General features: G+C 34.7%; 1 protein-coding gene across 2 annotated transcripts in view; it reads left to right on the top strand.

Annotated features, from left to right (window-relative positions):
- PIK3R5 (phosphoinositide-3-kinase regulatory subunit 5) overlaps positions 1–23,145 on the top strand; it is a 98,157-nt gene that overhangs the window by 31,136 nt on the left and 43,876 nt on the right. For both annotated transcript variants that reach the window (XM_051995670.1, XM_051995669.1), the window contains exons 2-3: positions 17,100–17,215; positions 18,653–18,753. In XM_051995670.1, the coding sequence (XP_051851630.1) occupies positions 17,113–17,215; positions 18,653–18,753 (204 nt within the window). In that variant the 5' untranslated portion in view covers positions 17,100–17,112. The remainder of the gene's footprint in view (positions 1–17,099; positions 17,216–18,652; positions 18,754–23,145) is intronic.

Here is a 23,145-nt window from a genome sequence, read left to right as displayed (position 1 = left end):
TGGTAGTCTTGATGCTTTATCTATTCTCAATGCCATTCAAATTCTATTGTTCTCTTTACATTTTAAGAATGCTAATATTGAAATCCAATGAGATATTATATTGTCCCCCACTGTCTTATTTTTTTCATGGCAAGAGGAAGAAATATTTAGTGATAGCTGGCTTTTAGGACTGGATATGTGATTGTATTTGTTTTATTAGTTAGATTCTCAATGAAGGTCATTTCTACAATCTCTATTCTAGAAATTCATAGTGTTTCCTGTTTAGTACATCTAGAGTCCTTAAAGTCTCCAAAATTTTTCTGAAGCTAAAGCTGAACTGACTCTAGGATCACAGAGATAGATGCCTCTGGGCATAAGTAATATTGGGGTGCAGAGAAGGAAGAGAAGAAGAGATTCATTCAGTGCAATAACCACAACCTCTGGTTTGAGGTTTTCCCTCCTTTCTTAAGGGGAGCTACCATAGTGTTGCCTTTTTGAAGTCATATGAAAAATTCAATGTGAGAAATTAGAAACTTCCTAAACTCTTTCTTGGGGACATTAATTTTTTTTAAATTGATACTTGTCTTTATGTAACATTCATTTCTGCATTAAAAAAGAAAGAAAGAAAGTAAGAAAGAAAGAAATCTTATTCTTTCAGATTGTACTACCCCTCGTACTTTCTTCCCCAATTTCTGTTATAGTGATCACATCTGACAAAAATATACAATATTCTGCTTTAGTAATCTTTCATCTCTCAGCTTTGAGGAAGGAGATATCTTTTATTATTTGTTCTTGGGACTTGCATCAATTTTTTTTAGTTATTCATCTGGGCTTCTTATTAATGATTTTTTTTTTATCAATGATATAGTCATGTAATGCCTGAGAAACTGAGGCAAGATCGAGATTAGAGTTTTTAATATTTTATTTGGATTTCTGAGAGGGAGAGATTGTGTTGGGGCATGATATCCCCAGGGCTGATGTCCACAGCATCTAGCAGCAAATGTGAGTTCTCAATGAAATATATACAAGCTCCAAGCTCAGGTACACAAAGGAGGGTGAAGTCCAAACTCTGGTGAGTGGGAGTCTCCAGGCAGGGACCATCAATCCGGTTCTGACAGGTTGGAGGGTAGGACCATAAATTCTTGATGACTTAGGAGGAGTTAGGAACCAGGAAGTCTGAACTCCCCCTTATCTTGAGTTTACATATTTACAATTTATCACCTTAGAGTAACTAGCCCTAAGTTATATCAGTTCTAGTGATCAGGAGGAGGATTGTAAACCAGGGGGATTAAGGCAGAACAATTCAGGGAAACTGAGGCAGGACAATTAGGGAACTGTGGCACAACAGTCATTGGTATAGTTTATTAAATATATTGTTCTTTTGTTTCATTCAGTATATTTAAATGTGTATTATTTTATGTACTTTCCAATGTTTCTCCTCATGTTTGTTATTTCAGACTGCATGATAATTATTCATTAAATTTACGCATCAAAGATTTTTTTAATCTTCCATTTTATTTCTAGTTTTTTGATACCACAAGGAGAATTGCTAGAAATGTTTTGGTACATATACTTGTTTTTGTCTAACATTTTATTGGGTGGAATAGAAGATGTACCCAAATAAGCAAATACTAAATATATAAATGTAATATAAAAGAATTTCAAGAGGAGAGAACTAACATAACTAAGAGGGTCAAGAAAAGCATCTGAATTGTGCTTTGAAGATAGCTAGGCATTCTGGAAAGAGGAGGTAAGGAGGGAATACTTACCAAAAACTGGGTATCATCTATCTGAAGACAAAGAAACAATAGACAGAATTTTAGCTATGGAAATGGCTCAGAGACTAGTTTCACCAGAACAGAAGTTTTGTTGAAGAGTAATAACATAAGGTAACTTTTGAAAGGTGAAGCCATGTTGTACAATGCTTTAAATCCTCTGGAGAGGATATTGTGTTTTATCCTAAACCTAAATCACTGAAGATTTTTTAAGTAGGAGAGGGTTCTGTTCAGATATATTTCAGTGTAGATTCCTTTTTAGAATTCTTTGTCAATTTGCATAAATAGGTTGGCTTCCCAGAGGGTAGTAACAACCTTGGCTTTTAGAATATCCTGTTATTCTACCCTCCTAACACACTAAGTTCAGAAAACTTCACCTTCAGCCAATAGACCTGATTGATTCAAAGCAAAAGAATTGTCTGAGGTTGTTGTTATTTTTGTTTTTTTCTGAATTTTTGTGACCCCATTTGGGATTTTCTTGACAAAGTTATTAAGTAGTTTGTCATTTCCTTTTTCAGCTCATTTTACAGATAAGAAAATGGAGGCAAACAAGGTAAAGTGACTTGCCCAGGATTATATCCCTCTTAAGTGCCCAAAGCAAGATTTAAACTTGGGGTTTTCAAACTCCAAGCCCAGTGCTCCATCCACTGGATCATCTAGCTATTCCTAATGTAGTTTAGGAAGAAAATATCAACTAAAAAAACCTTCTTCCCCTAAACCTGGAGTACAGTCTTTCACTAATATACATAGCATTAGTAAGGAAAATGAACACAGACTAAGAAAAGATTGTTAGAGACACATAAGTGACCCAAGCTAGTTATTATCCCAGTATTACAAAGCTTTAACTCCCTTCTCTCTTAATGCAAACCTTTTTGAAGTTCAACTTTCCATTGTCTAAGGCTAGCATTTTTTTTTTTTTTTTTGGTTCTCTTTGTTGCTAGAAGTCCCACTTTTAGAAGCTGCTTCTGGCCTTTTGTGGCTGCCTTTCTGTAGTACATGTCTGTACTCTCTTAATTGTGCCTCACACTCTCTTAAACTGGCCCTTCAACTGCTGAATACAGTAACTCCTTCAGGCTGGATAGAATATCTAGTTCTGATGTTAGACAATTTGGCCATTGGGGAAGGAGGGGAAAATATTCCCTTTCTCTCCTAAAGAGAGTGTGTCATTTTAAAAGTTCTAGAGACATGATTTCTGGGTAATTTAATAATTTTATTAATAATGCCAACATTTTAATAAAAAGGCTGATAGTACTCTTGAATGTCATAGGTCATCATGGCAGTGGGCTCATAGCTTATGTTCCCTTTGGAAGAGAAATGTTCCTGAGAGTGGCAATCAATTCTTTTTAGTTAACAATTAAGGAGATTTTACAAAGAGAAGTGAGCTCATTCCAGTGAAGGACTGAGAATGACATCATATCAGTCTTGGACAGAGAGAATATACATAGACCCAGCACTCCTCCATTCTCACTCCCCATATCTTGGGCATTTTAGACAAAGAATCTATATCCTCTACTCATGCCTGAACTAGCTGGGTGGAATAGCAATACCCAGAATGAGGAGAATGTTCTATCTTTAAGAGACTGAACAAGGAAATAGGACAGGGAAAAAAGCTGGGATCTCCCCAGTTTTAATAATTGGTTATTAATATAAGAGAAAAAATAATTATTTATTTCAAGATGAAGATTTAGTTTATTTCTTTATTGCTGGTTTTCCCTGGCTTTTCTGAACTGCTGAACTTATGAAGTATTGACTATTTCCAAGGCTTAGCTACTTAAGACCTCTAAGAGAATGGCAACTTTTGGCCTAATCAATCTGGGTTGCCCCTTCTGATTCATAAAAAAGAAAGGAGTTCATCTTTTATAAAGGGATTATGAGGTGCTAATATGTTAACCTTGACACTTTATCATCTATGATCTGTGATGTGAAGTGAATTGGATATTGGGATGGATACCAAATTCTCTCCTCTCCACTATGAGAACATCAGTTTGGCATTTGTGTAGAAGAATGACTAAGAGAGACTAGAAGCTGGGAGATCAGTTAGGTCATAAAACAGGTGAGATCATGAATTAGTTCTTATAACACTTATTTTTAATTCTGCCTAAGAAAGTGATTTTTATCAGGTAAGGACAAAAATAGTTAACAGAGAATGGAAACCTAAAATAAGTAAAAACAAACAAAATAAGAACAAACAATTAGTAAGAATTTAATGTGTTTATTATGGCACTTATTAAGGCATATGCTGGAAATACATGAAAAAAAGATATTCCTTATCCTCAATAAAGTTATATTCTTTTTGGAGAGACAAAATGGACACATCTAATATATGCAAAGTAAAGGACAAGAACTAAACTTGTGATTTCATTGTAATTGGGAGTTTCTGGTATGGAATTTCTGTTATGAATTTTTGAATATGTTATCTAAATTCTTTTTTTTTTTTTTATGGCTTTCAGATAGTCCAGTCATTTTAAAGTTTTCTCTTCTTGGTCTGTTTTCTAAATCAGTTTTTTAAAATGAGATATCACAAATTTTCTTTTCTTTTTTTTTAGTCTTTTTTTAAAAAAATATTTTGTGAAGCCATTAGCTTCTATTTGACCAATTATAATTTTTAAGGGATTTTCTGTAGTAAGGTTTTGTACCTCTGTACATATTTCTGTAGTACTATTTTCTGTAGTAAGGCTTTGTACCTCTGTACATATTTCTGTAGTACTATTTTCTGTAGTAAGGCTTTGTACCTCTCATTCTAAGATGTTAATTCTTTTTAAAGCTTTCTTCTACAACTCTCATTTCTTTTTCCATTTTCCTTTTACTGCTCTTTGTTTTAATTTTTTTTTTTTGCTCTTAAAAAAACAAAACTGCTTAATTCTTCTGTGAATCTTGTCTAATTTGTAGGATTTTTTGAGGCTTTTCTTTTAGATATTTTAAAATCATTCTTTTCTTGAATTGGTGTCCTGAACCACCCTGTCCCTTTAGTAGCTCTTTATGGTCAGGTTCTTTTTTTGTTTGCTTATTCATCCAGATTATTTTAGACTTTGTTAATTCTGAATTCTATGAATTCCTGGAGAGGATGTCCATATTGATCTTTCATTCTTTTACATCCTTCTGCTGCCATCATCACAGCTCAATCTAGGAACAGCTCAATCTAGGAACCTACAAATTTTCAGTGCTCTGAAAGTGATGCGGTATGATGAGAAGTCTGTTCCTTGCCCTCCTGGAGGAAGGAACTCTGCAAATTCCTGATCCAGGCTTGCCTGTGGTGGGGGGTTTCAGTAGTTTGTTGCTGTTCTCCATTTCTTAACCTTGAGAATTTCTACAAGTTCAGAGCTAATCACTATCTTGCCTTTGATCTGGGATTTTTGCCACACAGTTTTTATATGCTGTATTAATAGCTAGAACTCAGTTACCATTTTGCTCTGAGGCTGAGAGCCACACAGCTATATTTTTGGAACTTGTTTCTTGCTTAATACAAATCTAGCTGTCTTATGCTCCATCCTTTATGGCCTGAATCTTGACCCAGAACTGGATAAAAGATAACAAAGCTACCAGATGTTGCTCATTCTCACACCCAGTGTTGTTTGGGGACCCTTGGGATCTCTTTTTGCCCTGATTCTTTCTACCCTAGTTCTCCCCTTTGGCTGCTGTGTATCCCTGGATGCTGGAATGTTTCCTGCTACTGCCACTGTATCTTATTCATCAATTCCTTTATATCCAGTGCCCACAGACTTCTCTATTTGCTTCCTAAACTGTCCTGGATTAGAAAAATATCTCACTTTGACTTTTTCTTGGTTTTGCTGATCAAAATTCAGTCTGGAATGTTTTCTAGGTCATTGTGGAGAAAATATAGTGGGAAAATAAGGCAGAAATGTTTCCTTTCATTTCACTATCTTGACTCTGTCTCTCAATAAGTAACATTGATAATTGTTTACAGAAAATATACAATGTCCAGATTAACAGAATAAGAAATAGATACTTTAAATAGCCAAATTTCAGGGGAGGGGGAAAATTTACCAATCATAAGTGAATTCCAAAAGAGACAAAAAGCAAACAAAAAACCCAGAACAAGATGTATATCAAATGATTTCTTCCAGATTTAAAAAAAAAATTCAATTTAACATAAATTGTTTTCCAAAATAAGAAATAAAAACATTCTATCAAATTTCATTAATGATACAAACATAATAATCACAGAACAACAAAATGGAAAAATAAAATTATAGACTAATCTTCTTATTGAATCTCAATGTAAAAATATTAAGTAAAATACTTCCAAAGAGAATACAGAAGCATGTATTATGTCTAGGTTTAATTAAGTCCAAAGATATAGAATTAGTTCAATATTTATTTATTTATTTGCTGAGGCAATTGGAGTTAAGTGACTTGCCCAGAATCACACAGCTAGGAAGTGTTAAATGAATGAGGTCAGATTTGAACTCGGGTCTACCTGACATCAGTGTGTGTTCTTTCTACTATGCCACCTAGCCCATTAGTTCAATATTTAAAAATCTATGAACACAAAAGACTATAATAATATTCAAAGCAATAAAATCACAGCATTTTATCTAGACGCAGCAAATTTTTGACAAAATACAGTTCCTGTTTCTGTAAAAAAAAAAAAAAAAAAATTTGGAAAAAGTGGACCTTTCCTTAACATGGAAAATCAAGGATAGAATTATACTTAATGGAGAATGATAGTGGTTTTCCCAATAAGATCATGGGTATCCATTGCAAAAGCATCTATTATCTACACTATTGTTGTTTGTTTTTATATGAAGTTGAAATGCTAGCTCTTACAATAAAACCAAAAAAAGAGATTGAAGGAATAATCAAGGTCAATAATATAACTCCATGATACTAATATACTGTTATTGTCTCTGTAAATTGGTCTTGCCATTCTGAAAAAAAAAATTGTAACTATACTCCCAAAGTCACTACATTATAAATACTCACTGACCCAATAATAACTCTTATTAGGTAAATTTCCAAAAGACATCAAATTTACAGAGAAAGGAACCCTCATGTTAAATATGTGGGTGTAGTACTTATTTGATGAAGCAAAGAATTAGAAATTAAGGCAGTAGCCTTCCTTACTTGGGGGATGGCTAAATAAATTGTGGTACATCAGTATAATTTGGGAATCAGTATTTATTATACATCTATTGTGTAAGGAACTGTGATAAGCACATTACCTCATTTTATTCTCCCAACAACCCTAGGAAGTAGGTACTATTAACAATCCTGATTTTTTATAATAATAGTTTTTTTTTTATTTTTCAAAATACATGCAAAGATATTATTCAACATTCACCCTTGCAAAACCTTGTGTTCTAAATTTTTCTCCCTCTCTCCCCACCTTTCCCCTCCTTTAGACAGCAAGTAATCTAGTATAGCTAAAATGTGAATCACATAGTTATTTAAAGTATTTATAAACCTTAGTTTAGATTCTGTCTTTTAAGTGGGACAACTGAAAGATGTTATAAAAGAAGTAGATAACAAATATGATATTCTCACTACTAAATGAAACCAAAAGAAAACATCTAGCTAGAACAAATTGGGAAAACATCTTCACAGTTAAAGGTTCTGATAAAGGCCTCATTTCCAAAATATATAGAGAATTGATTCTAATTTATAAGACATCAAGCCATTCTCCAATTGATAAATGGTCAAAGGATATGAACAGACAATTTTCAGATGATGAAATTGAAACTATTTCCACTCATATGAAAGAGTGTTCCAAATCACTATTGATCAGAGAAATGCAAATTAAGACAACTCTGAGATACCACTACACACCTGTCAGATTGCCTAAGATGACAGGAAAAAATAATGATGAATGTTGGAGGGGAAGTGGGAAAACTGGAACACTGATGCATTGTTGGTGGAGCTGTGAATGAATCCAACCACATTCTGGAGAGCAATCTGGAATTATGCCCCAAAAAGTTATCAAACTGTACATACCTTTTGATCCAACAGTGCTACTACTGGGCTTATACCCCAAAGAGATGCTAAAGAAGAGAAAGGGACCTGTATGTGCCAAAATGTTTGTGGCAGCCCTGTTTGTAGTGGCTAGAAACTGGAAAATGAATGGATGCCCATCAATTGGAGAATGGTTGGGTAAATTGTGGTATATGAATGTTATGGAATATTACTGTTCTGTAAGAAATGACCAGCAGGATGAATACAGAGAGGTTTGGAGAGACTTACATGAACTTATGCTTAGTAAAATGAGCCAGAAGATCATTATATACTTCAACAACGATACTGTATGAGGATGTATTCTGATGGAAGTACATTTCTTTGACAAAGAGATCTAACTCAGTTTCAACTGATCAATGATGGACAGAAGCAGCTACACCCAAAGAAAGAACACTGGGAAATGAATGCAAACTGTTTGTATTTTTGTTTTTCTTCCTGGGTTATTTCTACCTTGTGAATCCAATTCTCCCTGTGCAACAAGAAAACTGTTCAGTTCTGCACACACATATTGTATCTAGGATATACTTCAATATGTTTAACATATATAGGACTGGTTGCCATTTGGGGGAGGGGGTGGAAGTAGGGAGGGGAAAAATCGGAACAGAAGTGAGTGCATGGGATAATGTAAAAAATTACCCTGGCATGGGTTTTCTCAATAAAATGTTATTTAAAAAAAAAAAAAAAAGATGAATTGACCAAAGGGGATTGAATAGGGAAAAGAAGTGGAAGACATTGAATGAAAAGATTGAATGTTTTACAAAAAGAAAAATATGTAGAAGGTCAGGGGGAAAATGACTGGAAAATGTCTATAAAATAAAAATCTGTTTAAATGATAAAAAGAAAAAGAAAAAGAAAATGTCTAGCTAGATGACACAATTTTTCTTTGGAGTGTCTTTTTATAGTTTAGATTATTTTTTCCTTTAATTAATTGCTGAATGCTTACCTCAGATAAAGCTACCTGCCATATTTCTATCCATACTAATTGTTTACAATGCATAAGGAACTAAATGCTGGGGAGTGCAAAGTCAGACAGATATGTTCTATGTAAATAAATAAGTAAATCCAAGAAATTTTTAGGATGAAAGGAAAGGTTAACCTTGAGGACACAAATTCCCAACCTTATTTCATCCTTGTATGCCTTGACTTGTCCTTCTCTGGGTTATTCTTGTTGATTTTTTTTCCTAGCTCAGTATAAAATCGGTTCATATTCAGACCTCATTCATTTTGTTTTGGATAATAAGAATTATTCCTTCAACTGACTCAGATTTCCTAAATGTATTATAACTCTCACTCCCTTTCCCACTTTGCCCCCTGCCTCTTCAACATTTTTAGCTAACATTGCTATTTTTAAAGAATATTTTAATTAGCATAATAAGGATATTTACCAGCTATAACCCCTTGAAAAGCTTTTCATACCCCTATAGGTTAGGAACCTCTGAATCAGGGGGAATCAGGAAAGACTTCCTATGGAAATTGGCATATGAGGTTGAATCTTGAAGGAAAGTGAAGTTTCTCAAATGGAGATGAAGAGGGGATTATTTTCAGGTATGGTATCCTTTGACCTGGGCAAGACAAGAGAGAGGAACTAGACTATTCACTTTGGGAGATAGCAGGTAGACCAGATTGCTTGGAGAATAAAATATATAAAACAAAGTACTGTTAAATAAGTCTTAGAGAGAAGATTTTTTAAATATGTGTGCTGAAGAATTTTCCTAGACAACAATGAAGATTCTTAAGCAGAGGAGTGGCAATAGATTTATGCATTAGGAATATTATCATGGCAATAGAATGAAGAATTGGATAGAGAGAGACTAGGAACAGGGAGAACAATTTGAAGGCTATATTGACAATAGCCTAAGTGAGAGTAGGATTGTAGTCATATGAGTGGACAGAAGGAGATGGGCATGGGAGATATTGTGGAGGACAATAGGACTGTAAACATGGAAGGTGAGGGTATTATTATACTTCTTAGAGAATCTTAGTATGATTTGTATAACCCTTGTCCCAAGGTCCATTGATATGGGCATTTCTCCTTAATGATGGTGAGGAATGCCCTGCCATTCATAAGAAGAATGGCAATGTTGGTAAGAGACTTGGCCAGGAGTCCCCTTTGGGACTCTCCAAGAAAGTCTTCTTCAAGCATAGCATCAGGTGGCTTCCAGCTTTGAGACTGAAGGTGGAAAAAGCCAACTCCATTTCAGACAGATGAAGAAAAAGTCTTTGAGAAGATATGACAGAAGCTGGCAGTCTCCATGTCCCTATCTCCAGATTGGTACTCAAGAGACTTCAAGGAGTTTCCCTGATTCCATTGATCCAATTCCTGTTCTAGGGCATTTCTTTTTGGTTCAGCTAGGTTATTGTGCTCCTAATGGTTGAACTTTTTCATTCTGTATTATCTGATATATATTTTCTGATTATTACTTTGCTATGATTTGGATAAATGGGTTTCTTTGCTATTCTCTATTATATGTTTATTGTAGAATTGTTATTAGGTGAAAAAAGGAGTCAAGTCTTGAATATAGAATGGTAAGGTCTCCTCTTTTCCCCCTTCTTTTTCCTCTCAAAAATGCCAAAACAGTCATAAGCTGAATGAAACCTGATCATATCCCCTAGATGAACAATATTTAAAGGGAGTACATAGATATAGTTTAGTCCCACCATTCACCCCTCTTTCTGAGGAGAACAGAGTTGTAACCTCTGGCTCCAATCTTCTTACCATCTTGGCAAAACTCCCTTAGAAAATGTGTAGGGGAAGAAAAGGGCTAGAGAGAGATCTCTATTCTGCCTCCTTTTGTATCACACAAGGACAGCTCCTTGTCACAAATGGACTTCACTATACATGTGGGGCCATTTCTCATGCTACATTTCTAAAATTGACGTGTTCACTGTGTAATTCCCATTCAGAATATTTTATAAATGGTTAAATTGTGCCTACTCTCTTCTTAACTCAAGACTTGTGAGGCAGATATGAATTTTTTTCAAATGAAGCATATAATTAATTATTGTACATTAAGCAATTATCCAAATATATATTATATAGTTACATAGTTTCAAGTAATTAATATTATTGTTATTAACAGTAAAACTCAGGTCACTATTAAATTCTTTTATTACTTTATTTCATTGTTCAGGCATTGTTCAGTCCTTAAATATCGCAATACTGAATCACTATGGTGATTCACATTTTTGCAAATACCTTTTGATGTAAAATATTTGAAAGAATAAATAAGTGAAATCTACCTTTTCCACTTATTCATAGCTTTATTTATATACACAAATAACTCTGTCCAGGACATAATATCATTTTCTGGGAATAATACTCTAGCCTATCCAGGACAATGTTTACTCTTATCTATTATGAAGGCCCTCCTTTCCTTTAAAGAAACTTCATAATTTTGGATGATATTTGTATGGGCAATCAATCAGTTTTTCAACAAAGTGACTATTGAATATGATAAATTTTAAGACAAATTCATTTCAGGTTTTTTTACATACTTGGATGAGCAGCACTTTCTGGTCATTTATTTACATTTAATTTGTCCATTATACTACCTTCATGACCTTAAGAAAATGATTTTCATTTTCCTCATTATTAAAGTCAAGAGGGTGAGACGTGATGATCTTTGAAGTCCCGCCCACCTCCTATGATCCTATGATCTCTAGAAAAACATTCTGTGGTGTGTTTTTTTTTTTGTTGTTGTTGTTATTCTCTTGTCCCTCCTCTCCATACTATTTAGCATCTAATCTTTATGCCTTAAAAAAATGCAAATAAAAAACATGAAAAAAATCAATCATCCTCAAGGAAACAGTTCCTTATGTGTTGGAAATGCAAGTATACTTAAAAAATAAAACTTGAAGAACTCATTATTTCACATATGCCACATTGGGATTTTTTTCCTTGGTGAAAGTTAGTGACATGAACAACAAATTCTGAGACAGATAATGTCAGAGTCTGAATTTTCACTCAGGTCCTTTGTATCTATATGAACTTAAGGAAGGTACGTCAGCCTCTCCTTCTCATTTATAAGATGAGTGAAATAGATTAGGTAATCTTTCAAAGTCCTTTGATCTCAAAATTTCTTTCATCTCAAAATTCTATGAATCCTTGCCCCTTCATTTTGCTGTTTTGGGAATACGTATAACTTCCTTAGAACTTTTGATGACAAACTGACCTCTAAAGAACAAAAGGGATTCAGACTACTTACTTTGTGCCCAGAAAAAAACATTGAGTTTTAATTTCCTTTTTCCTTCCTCCTCTTTCCAGTCCCCTATCATTCACCCTTTCCTGAGGCATTTCCTAGTCTGGGTAAGTGCCATTTTGGTGTAGGCTTGTACATATTTGCCCAGAAGAGGAACTCCAAGGCCCCAGGCATTCCCCATGCTTAGGTGATTTTGACATTGCTCAGATCCCAAAGGGAGAGGCAAAGGCATTCCTATCAGGCATTCTGAGTTTCATAATCGTTCCTCATCTCTAGACTGGGGAGGACACAGAAAAGGCAGAGAGAAACCCAGAAGTCAGAAATATACTCTGGATTGTCTAGAAATGGTGCTATTTCCCCTCTCCTCTCCCCCCCCCCCCCCCATGTCCTGCCTTAATCTTTCTTTATAGAGTGTCTCATTTTATAGAGTACTTGCCTTCTTTTCCAACTTCTGAACAGTCGAAGGTTCTTGCTGGCATGTGGTCGTTTGTGTCAGGTTACATATATGGTGGCAATTGCTGATGAGTCTTGAAGTATATGTTTGTTTGTTTTAAATAGAAATCAGCATGAGGAGACTACCCTGTCTCTTTAGGGACTAGAACATTCGTTGTTACCCACAGGGCACAGAAAACTACGTTGACTATTCAGGTTTACAATACTAGGTGACTGAAATTTCATAGTCACAGACAGTGCAAACTATCTATCTTCCTCTGCACCTTAAAGACTTAAAATCCTTTTGAAAAGATGTACATGATTATCTCCATTTAATAAATGGAAAAAACTGAGACACTGTGAGACAAAAGAGGAACAGAGGAATTTAGGAAGGAAATAAATGCTGGTAGAACTAGTTTTAGGGGAAGAGTTGGGAGCAGTTTCTGCTCATCATTATCCACAGAAACTGAAAGAAAAAAAGTGGAGACACAATAGTTGATTCAGAATACTAATTTGCATTCTTTTGCATAAATTTATGTGGTTGGACTAGAGAAAGATATATAACACCCATCTCCATGTATGGCAGATAAATGCATATGTATAATTCACTGTATTGTCTATGTTCTAAAGCATGACATGAATAGATCAATTCCTTCCTTTTTCAAGATAAGAACTATTACTTACATTTAACTCAGCTCTTAAGATTTACAATGCACTTATCTCATAAATAGCATTGTCAGGCAAGTGTTTGAGAGTTAGCTTTTCTACTTAGTAGGTGTATGGTATTGAGCCTCAGTTTGAGTCTTCTGGGCTTCAATTTTTCTTACCTATAAAATAGTGAAGCTGAAGTAAATTATTTTGATTTTCCAAGTCTATATTCTATGATATTATTCTCATAATCCTAATATTATTATTCCTATTTTACATATAAGAAACTGAGCTCCTAGAGGTACAATGACTTGCATGGGATCATCAAACTGCTGTCAGAGCTAAGATTCCAACTCACTTCTCCTAATTCCATGTCTGGCACTCTTTCAGTAAATCAGTATTTATGTATTAAGCACCCAGTACACAGTTGGGTATCTAGAGTTAGGAAAACTTGTCTTTGTGAGTTCAAATCTGGCCTCAGATATTACTAGCTGGGGAAATCACTTAACCCTGTTTGTTTCAGTTTCTCATCTGTAAACTGTGCTGGAGAAGCAAATGGCAAATCATCTTATTATCTTTGCCAAGAAAATTCTAAATGGGGACACAATTGGAATAGCTCAACAAAAACAAATGTACTTAACTACACTGTATAAATCGCTGGGAAAACAATATATGAACAAATATATATAAAACAATACAAGATAAATAGAAAATAACTAATAGAGAAAAGGTACTGGAATTAAGAAGGAATAGAGAAGATTTCCAGTAAAACAAAGAATTTTAACTTATTGGAAGCTAAGGAGATCAATAGGTAGAGTGAAGGAGGGGAGAGCATTCCAGGCATAGGGAAAAGCTAAGAAATATTCCCAGAGCCAAAAGGCATTCCATTATCTTGTTTGTGTAACAGCCTGAAAGTCGTCATTGGTATTGAAGAGCATAGCCAGCTCTCCTCTTTCTAGTCATACATGTCCTTGGCAATATCTTTAACTCACTTTCTTTTTAGCAAGTCATAACTGGCAATAGATTAAAAAACCTACTTATACATATCTTGTATTTTCCATTTCCATTTGGGTCCAGTGCAAATTGGATTCTTCTGAGATTCTATTGTTCCAAGATTTGTTGCAGTTCAACTAGAAGAATATTGGCTTTTAAAAATATGAACTTTTAAAATAGTAAGCAGTTTGGGATCATTGAAAATATTCTGTAATTTTCTAAATATGATCTAATTTGCTTTCCTTCTATATAGAGGGATGGAACTCTGGAGAAGTATACTTGAAACAAGGATACTTACAACAAGGTGTTAACTCAGTGAAATTGATGAGATGATGATTCTCTAGTTCACATATACCTAGTATTTAGTATGATGATGTAATGGTTCTCTAGTTCACATATACTCAGTATACTATAATGATATAATTGTATTTAAGAATATTTAAGAGCTGAGAGAACTGGGGACAGTCAATCAGTCAGAGTGAACAGATTGTGAAGAAATCAGACTGTGGCAGACACAAATTGTGACAGACACAGACTGGTGAAAGGCATAATAAAGACTTTAGACTCTGTTCCTGACCATCCTCATGGTGACTATCCTGCTAAGACCAAGGCCCATCTGGAGGACCTCCACATTGCCAATCCTGATGATTTAATTTAGATGTGTTACTTGCTGATCTATATTATTCATCTACTTGGTTTTTCTAGAAGTTTTACTAAGACATTTTCTTTTGAGTAATTGTGGACCTATTTATAGGAAACTTGCAGTGTCCCTATAGTGTACTAGGGACCAGTGCTATTCAAAGATGATCATATGAAGAATGTTACCTTTGAATGAGTGAAGCATTTATTACAGGTTTACTATGCAAAGTGCAAAACACCAGGCTAAGTTTTAGGAATATAAATAGAAAAAATAAAGCTCTATCTGCTTTCCTTGGGTAGGTACAGTGGTAGGTGATATAGTAGATAGAGTGCTAGACCTAAAGTCAGGAAGACTGAGTTCAAAATCTGGCCTCAGGCACTTAATTGTGTGACTGTGGGCAAGTCACTTACCTCTGTTTACCTTAGTTTCTTCTCTGTAAAATGAACTGGAGAAGGAAATGATAAAAGTATCTTCCCCCCTGCCATTTCTAAAATTTTTTATTTTCCCCAGTTACATGTAGAACAATATTTTTCTTTGTTATACATGTACATTCTTTTTTTATCCCTGAGGTAAATGGGGTTAAGTGACTTACCCAGGGTCACATAGCTAGGAAGTGTTAAGTATCTGAGACCAGATTTGAACTCAGGTCCTCCTAACTTCAGGGTTGGTGCTCTAACCACTGTGGCCACCTAGCTGCCCCAGTACATTCATTTATTTACATATTCCCATATGAATCATTTTAGGAGAGAAAAATCAGAACAAAAGGAAAAAAACACAAGAAAAAAGACAAATTTTAAAAACTAAATATAGCATATGTGGATTTACATTCAGTCTTCATAGTTCTCTCTTTAGATGCAGATAGTATTTTCCATCTAAAGTTTATTTGGATTGCCTTGGATCATTGAACCGCTAAGAACCAACTCTGTCATAATAGGTCATTGCACAATCTCGCTGTTGCTATGTACAATGTTTTCCTGATTCTGCTTGCAAAAACAGTCTTTGATAAGAAAACCCCAAATGAGGTCATGAAAGAGGAGCTCACTTTCTAAAGAGGAGAGAATATATAAATGGCCTCTTTTTTTTCTCAATAAAAACTAAGTGAGAAGGGGGAGGAGATGATGTAAGAAGGCTGAGAGAAAATTTGGAAGAGTGTGTTAGAGAGTCAACCAAAAGAAAATAAAAGGATCATTGTTCAGAAGGGAGAGACTAATGGAGATTAGATAATAAAACTTTTTATTGAACATAATCATTATTTTTGTGTAACTTTCCTTAGGAACATTCAGCAGTGTGGAATAGAAAAAGAGAAGGCAAGTGTTTGGAGAAATATAGGGTTAAGATTTAATTAAAAGTGACAGAAAATAGGATGAGAGGACAATGTATTGAAGGCATAATGATTAAACTGGTCAGCTGTAGACTGTTGCTATTATCAATGGAAAGAAAAAAGGGAAGGGAAGTCAGAGCAATTGTGATATATTAGAAGACTAGAGAGAAGTAGACTATTGGAGGTCATGTTGAAGATCATGAAGAGGTTAAGGAGGGGTGAGTCTCTGCCAACAAACTCTATAAGCTCTTTAGTCAATTAGTCAATCCGTAAATATTCATTAAGCACCTACTATATGCTAGTTGCTATATGCTATATGATTCAAAGAAAGATGAAATAAAGTCATTGTTCTCAAAGAGGGCTAATGAAGGAGATAGCAGGTAAACTACTATGTACAGATAAGTAGAATGAATTGGAGATATTTTACTTGGAGACTGGTAGACATTCAATTAGAGAAGAATAAAAGGATTGCCTTGCTTCAGCTGAGATTAGTTGAGATTAGAGAACATAAATTTATATGTTATCTTCAAATACAAGCAACACAGCTCCATCACTTGCTTCCAGTATTATAGAGAATCACATAAATAGAAGTCAAGAAAGAGGGATGGTGGGGAGGGAGTAAATAATCCAGGTTAAGGTTTTGGCAAGGAATGAGAAACAATAAGACAAGAGTTCAAGGGCAGAGGACAGAGAGTAGTTAAAATATAAGGTCATTATTGGGAAAGAAGGAGCAGTGAGAAATGGAAGGAATAGGTTCAGAAAATGAAATATCAGAGATCTTGATCAAGGAAATGGAATACTTGTGCATGATGGGATGATAGGGTTTGTTCCTGAGTTAAGAGTGAAAGTGTGGGTAATGGGAATTATGAAAGTCACAGCACAATAGAATTCCATTACATTTTTATGCCACCATTTTTTTCCATCATTACCCAATGGTTGGGCATATTCTAAGTATCTGTTGCAAAGAAATTTATAAACTCTGATCTTCAAAACACAGACTTAAATGGAATTCATTGCTTGTGTCCTTTATATCTTTTGATGCCTTAGGAAGCTTGGTTGGTAGGGTCTCCAGCACCCTCCCAACAAAAGTCTCCAGGAAGGAAGAACTTCTAATTATATTTCTCTTTTATTTTTCAATTTAGGCAATGATTCAGAATGCAATCAATGGCCACAACGTGCACAGAGGACAGGATCCAGCATGCTTTAGAACGGTGTTTGCATGGGCTCAATGTCAGCCGGGGTACCACTACCTGGACAGGTAATCTCTATGTATGAGGAAAGAGGCCAAGCAAAAAGTGGGAGCCTGGCCTTGCCTTGATTCGTACATGAGATCTCTTCCCTACTTTGAGTGAGGGGCTAGGCCAAATCAGGAATTGAACCTGGAAATGTTCTTTTCATTCTTATTTCCTTCCACATTTTCCTGCTTTATTCTGAACTGCTTTTATAGGGCTTTTTCTGGACAAAGAAATCCTCAGGAAAGAGATCATACCCTATAATGAGGGTTGAGAATACTGAAAGCTTTAGCAACAAAATATCTGGTAAAATGTCTGTTGAAAAGCCAAGGAAGTAATAAGGATCCAGAAGCTTGTTTGATCCCAAGGATACATTTATTTGGAGAACATTCATTGTCTTGGTTCAGCAAATATATAGATATGACAAAAGAAGGGATTGTGGGCTGTTAGTGTCAGCAGCTTATTTTTGTACAGAGAAAAGTCAGCCTCCCTTAGTGCTTGTTGCAAACAGAATTTGCATGTTGCTTTCCATAAAACATTATTTGTCATATGCAGGTCTTATTTCCCCTGCCTTTTGATCTCAGATTAGGTACAGAATATCCAAGACTGCGCCATGTAATAGGTGAAAAGACAAGTGCATTTTTGAGCATATATGCATCGTAAATGACCAGAGTAGAAGGAGGGAAATGGATTAGCCAGAACTACTGACCTCATTCTTCTCCAGTATAGAGTCTGGGTACCCCCGGGATTGTTGTGCTCCTTTTTCAGGTAGTAAAGTCACCCAGTCCTGTTTGCCTCAGTTTTCTCATCTATAAAATGAACTGCAGAAAGAAATGGTAAACCACTCTAGTATCTTTGTCTAGACAATCCCAAATGGGATCACAGAGTCTCAAACATAATTGAAAAAACTTAACAAAAACAATAAATGTGAATTATTTCCAACTTAGATCTTCTATATAATGCAGTACTTCTTAATGGGACCCCTTTTTACCTGAGAAATTTTTATGTGACCTTGGGTATATCAGTATATAAAATACATGTACAAATCAAATATTTGCTGATAATAAATCATAATTCTGTGATCCCTGCATTCAGTTATGGGGTCATGACACACAGTTTAAGAAGCTTTGGTACAGTGCATTCATTTTATTTTTAAAAAGTCACTATTATTTGATCCTCAGAACACTCTTATATGGTAGATGTTATTTTCTTTATCTCTGCTTTGCAGATGAGGAAGCTCACGCTCCATAGAGTAAATAATTAGCTTTAGGACTCCATAATTATTAAGTGCCGGTGCCAGAACTGGAACTCAGATCTTTTGATTTCCAGCTGTATATTCCATTGGACTTGGGATATCTGAAGCTTTTCTTCAAAATTTGTATAGGAGTCCCTAGCTTTTTTCCCCCATTCATCACTTAGAAGAGACATGTAGCTGACTTTTTTCCCTCTTGTTCTTTTTCTAGCTGGGCTGTGTTTAAACTGTTGGAGCCTGCAAGAGCTAGTCAGTAGGGATCCAGACAACTTTCTTATCCTTCTGGAGCAGATCCTGCAGAAAACCACGGAGGTGAGTCCTTGCCTAGTGGGATTAAAAAAACAAAACAGAAATGAGGTGAGTTGAAAGAAGAGGTGTAAAGAATCTAGGGAGTGAAGCTAGGATGTTCATATGAATCATTTAAACCTCAGACTTGGAGACCTCTGAGACCATTCAATTCAGCTCAGAAATCATTTTTTAGGTACTTACCACTATGATAGACATCTACTAGGTACTAAGAATTAAAAAAAAAAAGAAAAGAAAGTCGTCCCTGCCCTCAAGAAGCATATTTTCTACTGAGTAGAAACATGGAAAGTTAAATAGTATGTATATGTATGTATGTATATATATGTATGTATGTATTTTTTATTTTATTTCATTTTTTAAGCAGAATCAGTTTTCAGTAGTAAGTGAAGCCACTGGATGGCGGTATGGATTTAGAGCTGAAACTGCAATCAGGAAGTCCTGAGAGTTCATTGCAAACAGTTCTTAGCTGTGTAACCAAATTAATTAGTCTTAGTTTCCTTAACTATAAAATGGGGTCATAATAGTGAAGAGGCAAAATGGGTATCAGGAGTAGTAAATGGAAAGAGTTTCTGGCGAACAATAGATTTGGAAGAACATAATTGTAAAGAATATTATATTTTATAAAAGCATAACAGAGATTTGGTTACAATTCAATCAACCTGAAGAAATCAAGTCAGACATATATCAAGTTACAAATGCTTCAAGACATATGAACAGAGAAAATTTATGGAAAAGAGGTTTTCTTGTATTTATAAAATAGAGTGGGAACTCAAAAATAATTAATTAATGAGAAAGGTTATGCATTTCTATTACTTTTTGAAGAAATATCTTCAGGACATACACCTTGCTTGTTTTAGAACACAGGATAGAAAATAATAAAATAGTCAATAGTAGGTAGAGAGAGGTAAAGGTTGATATTGTTATTTAGGGCACATGGTCCATTCCAAGAAAAGCTACAGCTGGGAAACATCTTTTCCCTTTCCTATAGGTATTTTACCTCTTGTTTTATTAAATACATAGTAATTATGTTAAGTATTGTTTTAATGTTTATTCCTGTATATGCTGTATATTCAATGTTTAATTATTAGCTTGCTAAATATGATCTTACTTTATAGTAATTGAAAAAAATGAGATTGACATGTTTAATAAGTGATTTTTAGGAATAAATTCTAAGTGTTAGGAATGAGGACATTATAAGATTATTTAAATGAAATGAAAAAGAATTGGGGTAATATAAAATGATAACTAGCAGCATAAAACCGAAACTGCTCTGTTATTATTTTGTGAATTACCAGACTCTCTTAATCACCAAAAAATTCCAGTAGAAGATAGGATGTAGAAATTGATCTGAGAGCCATTGTTTGAGGAGTTAAAACAAAACTACAAAAAACCTGGAAATTTTCCCTCACAAAGTTTTGCCAGTAGAAAAATTGCCAGAGAAAGAAGCTTCACACGTAGATAATGAAGAAAACAGATTTCCACAACACAAAATTATCATATGTGCCCATATTAGTAATCTTCTCAAGACAGGATCCTTTTGGAACACTCTGTATCTGTAACCCACCTCCTTTTTTTCTTTCTTTCTTTTTTTTTTTAACTAACTTTTTATTGATAGAACCCAGGCCAGGGTAATTTTTTACAACATTATCCCTTGCATTCACTTCTGTTCCGATTTTTCCTCTCCCTCCCTTTACCCCCTCCCCCAGATGGCAAGCAGTCCTTTACATGTTGAATAGGTTAGAGTATATCCTAGATACAATATATGTGTGCAGAACCGAACAGTTCTCTTGTTGCACAGGGAGAATTGAATTCAGAAGGTATAAATAACCCAGGAAGAAAAACAAAAATGCAAGCAGTTTATATTCATTTCCCAGTGTTCTTTTTTTGGGTGTAGCTGCTTCTGGCCATCTTTGATCAATTGAAACTGAGTTAGCTCTCTTTATCAAAGAGATCCACTTCCATCAGAATACATCCTCAAACAGTATCATTGTTGAGGTATATGCTCATTTCACTTAGCATCTGTTCATGTAAATCTCGCCAGTCCTCTCTGTATTCATCCCGCTGGTCATTTCTTACAGAACAATAATATTCCATAACGTTCATATACCACAATTTACTCAACCATTCTCCAATTGATGGGCATCCATTCATTTTCCAGCTTCTAGCCACTACAAACAGGGCTGCCACAAACATTTTGGCACATACAGATCCCTTTCCCTTCTTTAGTATCTCTTTGGGGTATAAGCCCAGTAGAAACACTGCTGGATTAAAGGGTATGCACAGTTTGACAACTTTGTGAGCACAATTCCAAATTGCTCTCCAGAATGTCTGGATGTGTTCACAATTCCACCAACAATGTATCAGTGTCCCTGTTTTCCCACATCCCCTCCAACATTCCACATTATCTTTCCCTATCACTCTAGCCAATCTGACAGGTGTGTAGTAGTATCTCAGAGTTGTCTTAATTTGCATTTCTCTGATTAATAATGATTTGGAGCATATTTTCATATGGCTATAAATAGTTTCAATTTCTTCATCTGAGAATTGTCTGTTCATATCCTTTGACCATTTATCAATTGGAGAATGGTTTGATTTCTTATAAATTAGAGTCAATTCTCTATATATGTTGGAAATGAGGCCTTTATCAGAACCTTTGATTGTAAAAATGTTTTCCCAGTTTATTGTTTCCCTTCTAATCTTGTCTGCATTTGTTTTGTTTGTACAAAAATTTTTCAATTTGATATAATCAAAATTTTCTATTTTGTGGTCAATAGTGATCTCTAGTTCTTCTGTGGTCATAAATTCCTCCCTCTTCCACAGATCTGAGAGGTAAACTATCCTATGCTCTTCCACTTTATTTATAATCTCATTCTTTATGCCTAGGTCATGAACCCATTTTGACCTTATCTTGGTGTACGGTGTTAAGTGTGAGTCAATGCCTAGTTTCTGTCATACTAATTTCCAATTTTCCCAGCAATTTTTGTCAAATAATGCATTCTTCTCCCAGAAACTGGGGTCTTTGGGTTTGTCAAACACAAGATTATTAAAGTTATTGGCTGTTTTGTCCTTTGAAGCTAACCTATTCCATTGATCAACTAGTCTATTTCTTAGCCAATACCAGATGGTTTTAGTAACTGCTGCTTTATAATATAATTTTAGATCTGGTACAGCTAGGCCACCTTCATTTGATTTTTTTTTTCATTAATTCCCTTGAAATTCTTGACCTTTTGTTTTTCCATATGAATTTTATTGTTTTTTTTTTTTTTTTTTTTTTAGTTCATCAAAGTAGTTTTTTTGGGAGTCTCATTGATATAGTGCTAAATAAATAGATTAATTTAGATAGTATTGTTATCTTTATTATATTTGCTCACCCAATCCAAGAGCATTTAATATTTTTCCAGTTGGATAGATCAGACTAAATTTGTGTGGAAAGTATTTTGTAGTTTTGCTCATAAAGTTTCTGATTTTCCCTTGGCAGATAGATTCCTAAATATTTTATACAATCAGTAGGTATTTTAAATGGAATTTCTTTTTGTAATTCTAACTGATGGGTTTTGTTTGTGATATATAAGAATGCTGATGACTTATGTGGGTTTATTTTGTATCCTGCAACTTTGTTAAAGGTGTGGATTGTTTCTAATAACTTTTGAGTAGAGTCTCTGGGGTTCTCTAAGTATACCATCATATCATCAGCAAAGAGTGATAATTTGGTTTCCTCATTGCCTATTCTTATTCCTTTAATCTCGTTCTCAACTCTTATTGCCAAAGCTAGCATTTCTAATACAATATTAAATAGTAACGGTGATAGTGGGCAACCTTGTTTCACTCCTGATCTTACTGGGAATGGTTGCAGTTTGTCCCCTTTACATATGATGCTTACTGCTGGTTTTAAATAGATGCTACTGATTATTTTAAGGAAAAGTCCATTTATTCCTATACTCTCAAGAGTTTTTAATAGGAATGGATGTTGGAGTTTATCAAATGCTTTTTCTGCATCTATTGAGATGATCATATGGTTCTTATTAATTTGATTATTAATATGGCTAATTATACTGATAGTTTTCCTAATATTGAACCAGCCCTGCATTCCTGGTATAAATCCTACTTGATCGTGGTATATTATCCTGGGGATGATTTTCTTTTTCTTTTTTCTTTTTTTTTTTCTTTTAATTTTTATTTAATAATTACTTTATATTGACAGAATCCATGCCAGGGTAATTTTTTTTTTTTTTACAACATTATCCTTTGCACTCGTTTCTGTTCCAATTTTTTTCCCCTCCCTCCCTCCAGCCCCTCCCCTAGATGGCAAGCAGTCCTTTATATGTTGGATATGCTGCAGTATATCCTAGATACAATATATGTTTGCAGAACCGAACAGTTCTCTTGTTGCATAGGGAG

This window comes from Antechinus flavipes, chromosome 4 (assembly GCF_016432865.1).
Source record: "Antechinus flavipes isolate AdamAnt ecotype Samford, QLD, Australia chromosome 4, AdamAnt_v2, whole genome shotgun sequence".
In the NCBI taxonomy this organism is placed as follows: domain Eukaryota; kingdom Metazoa; phylum Chordata; class Mammalia; order Dasyuromorphia; family Dasyuridae; genus Antechinus; species Antechinus flavipes.
This window is presented reverse-complemented; position numbering and strand designations above follow the sequence as displayed.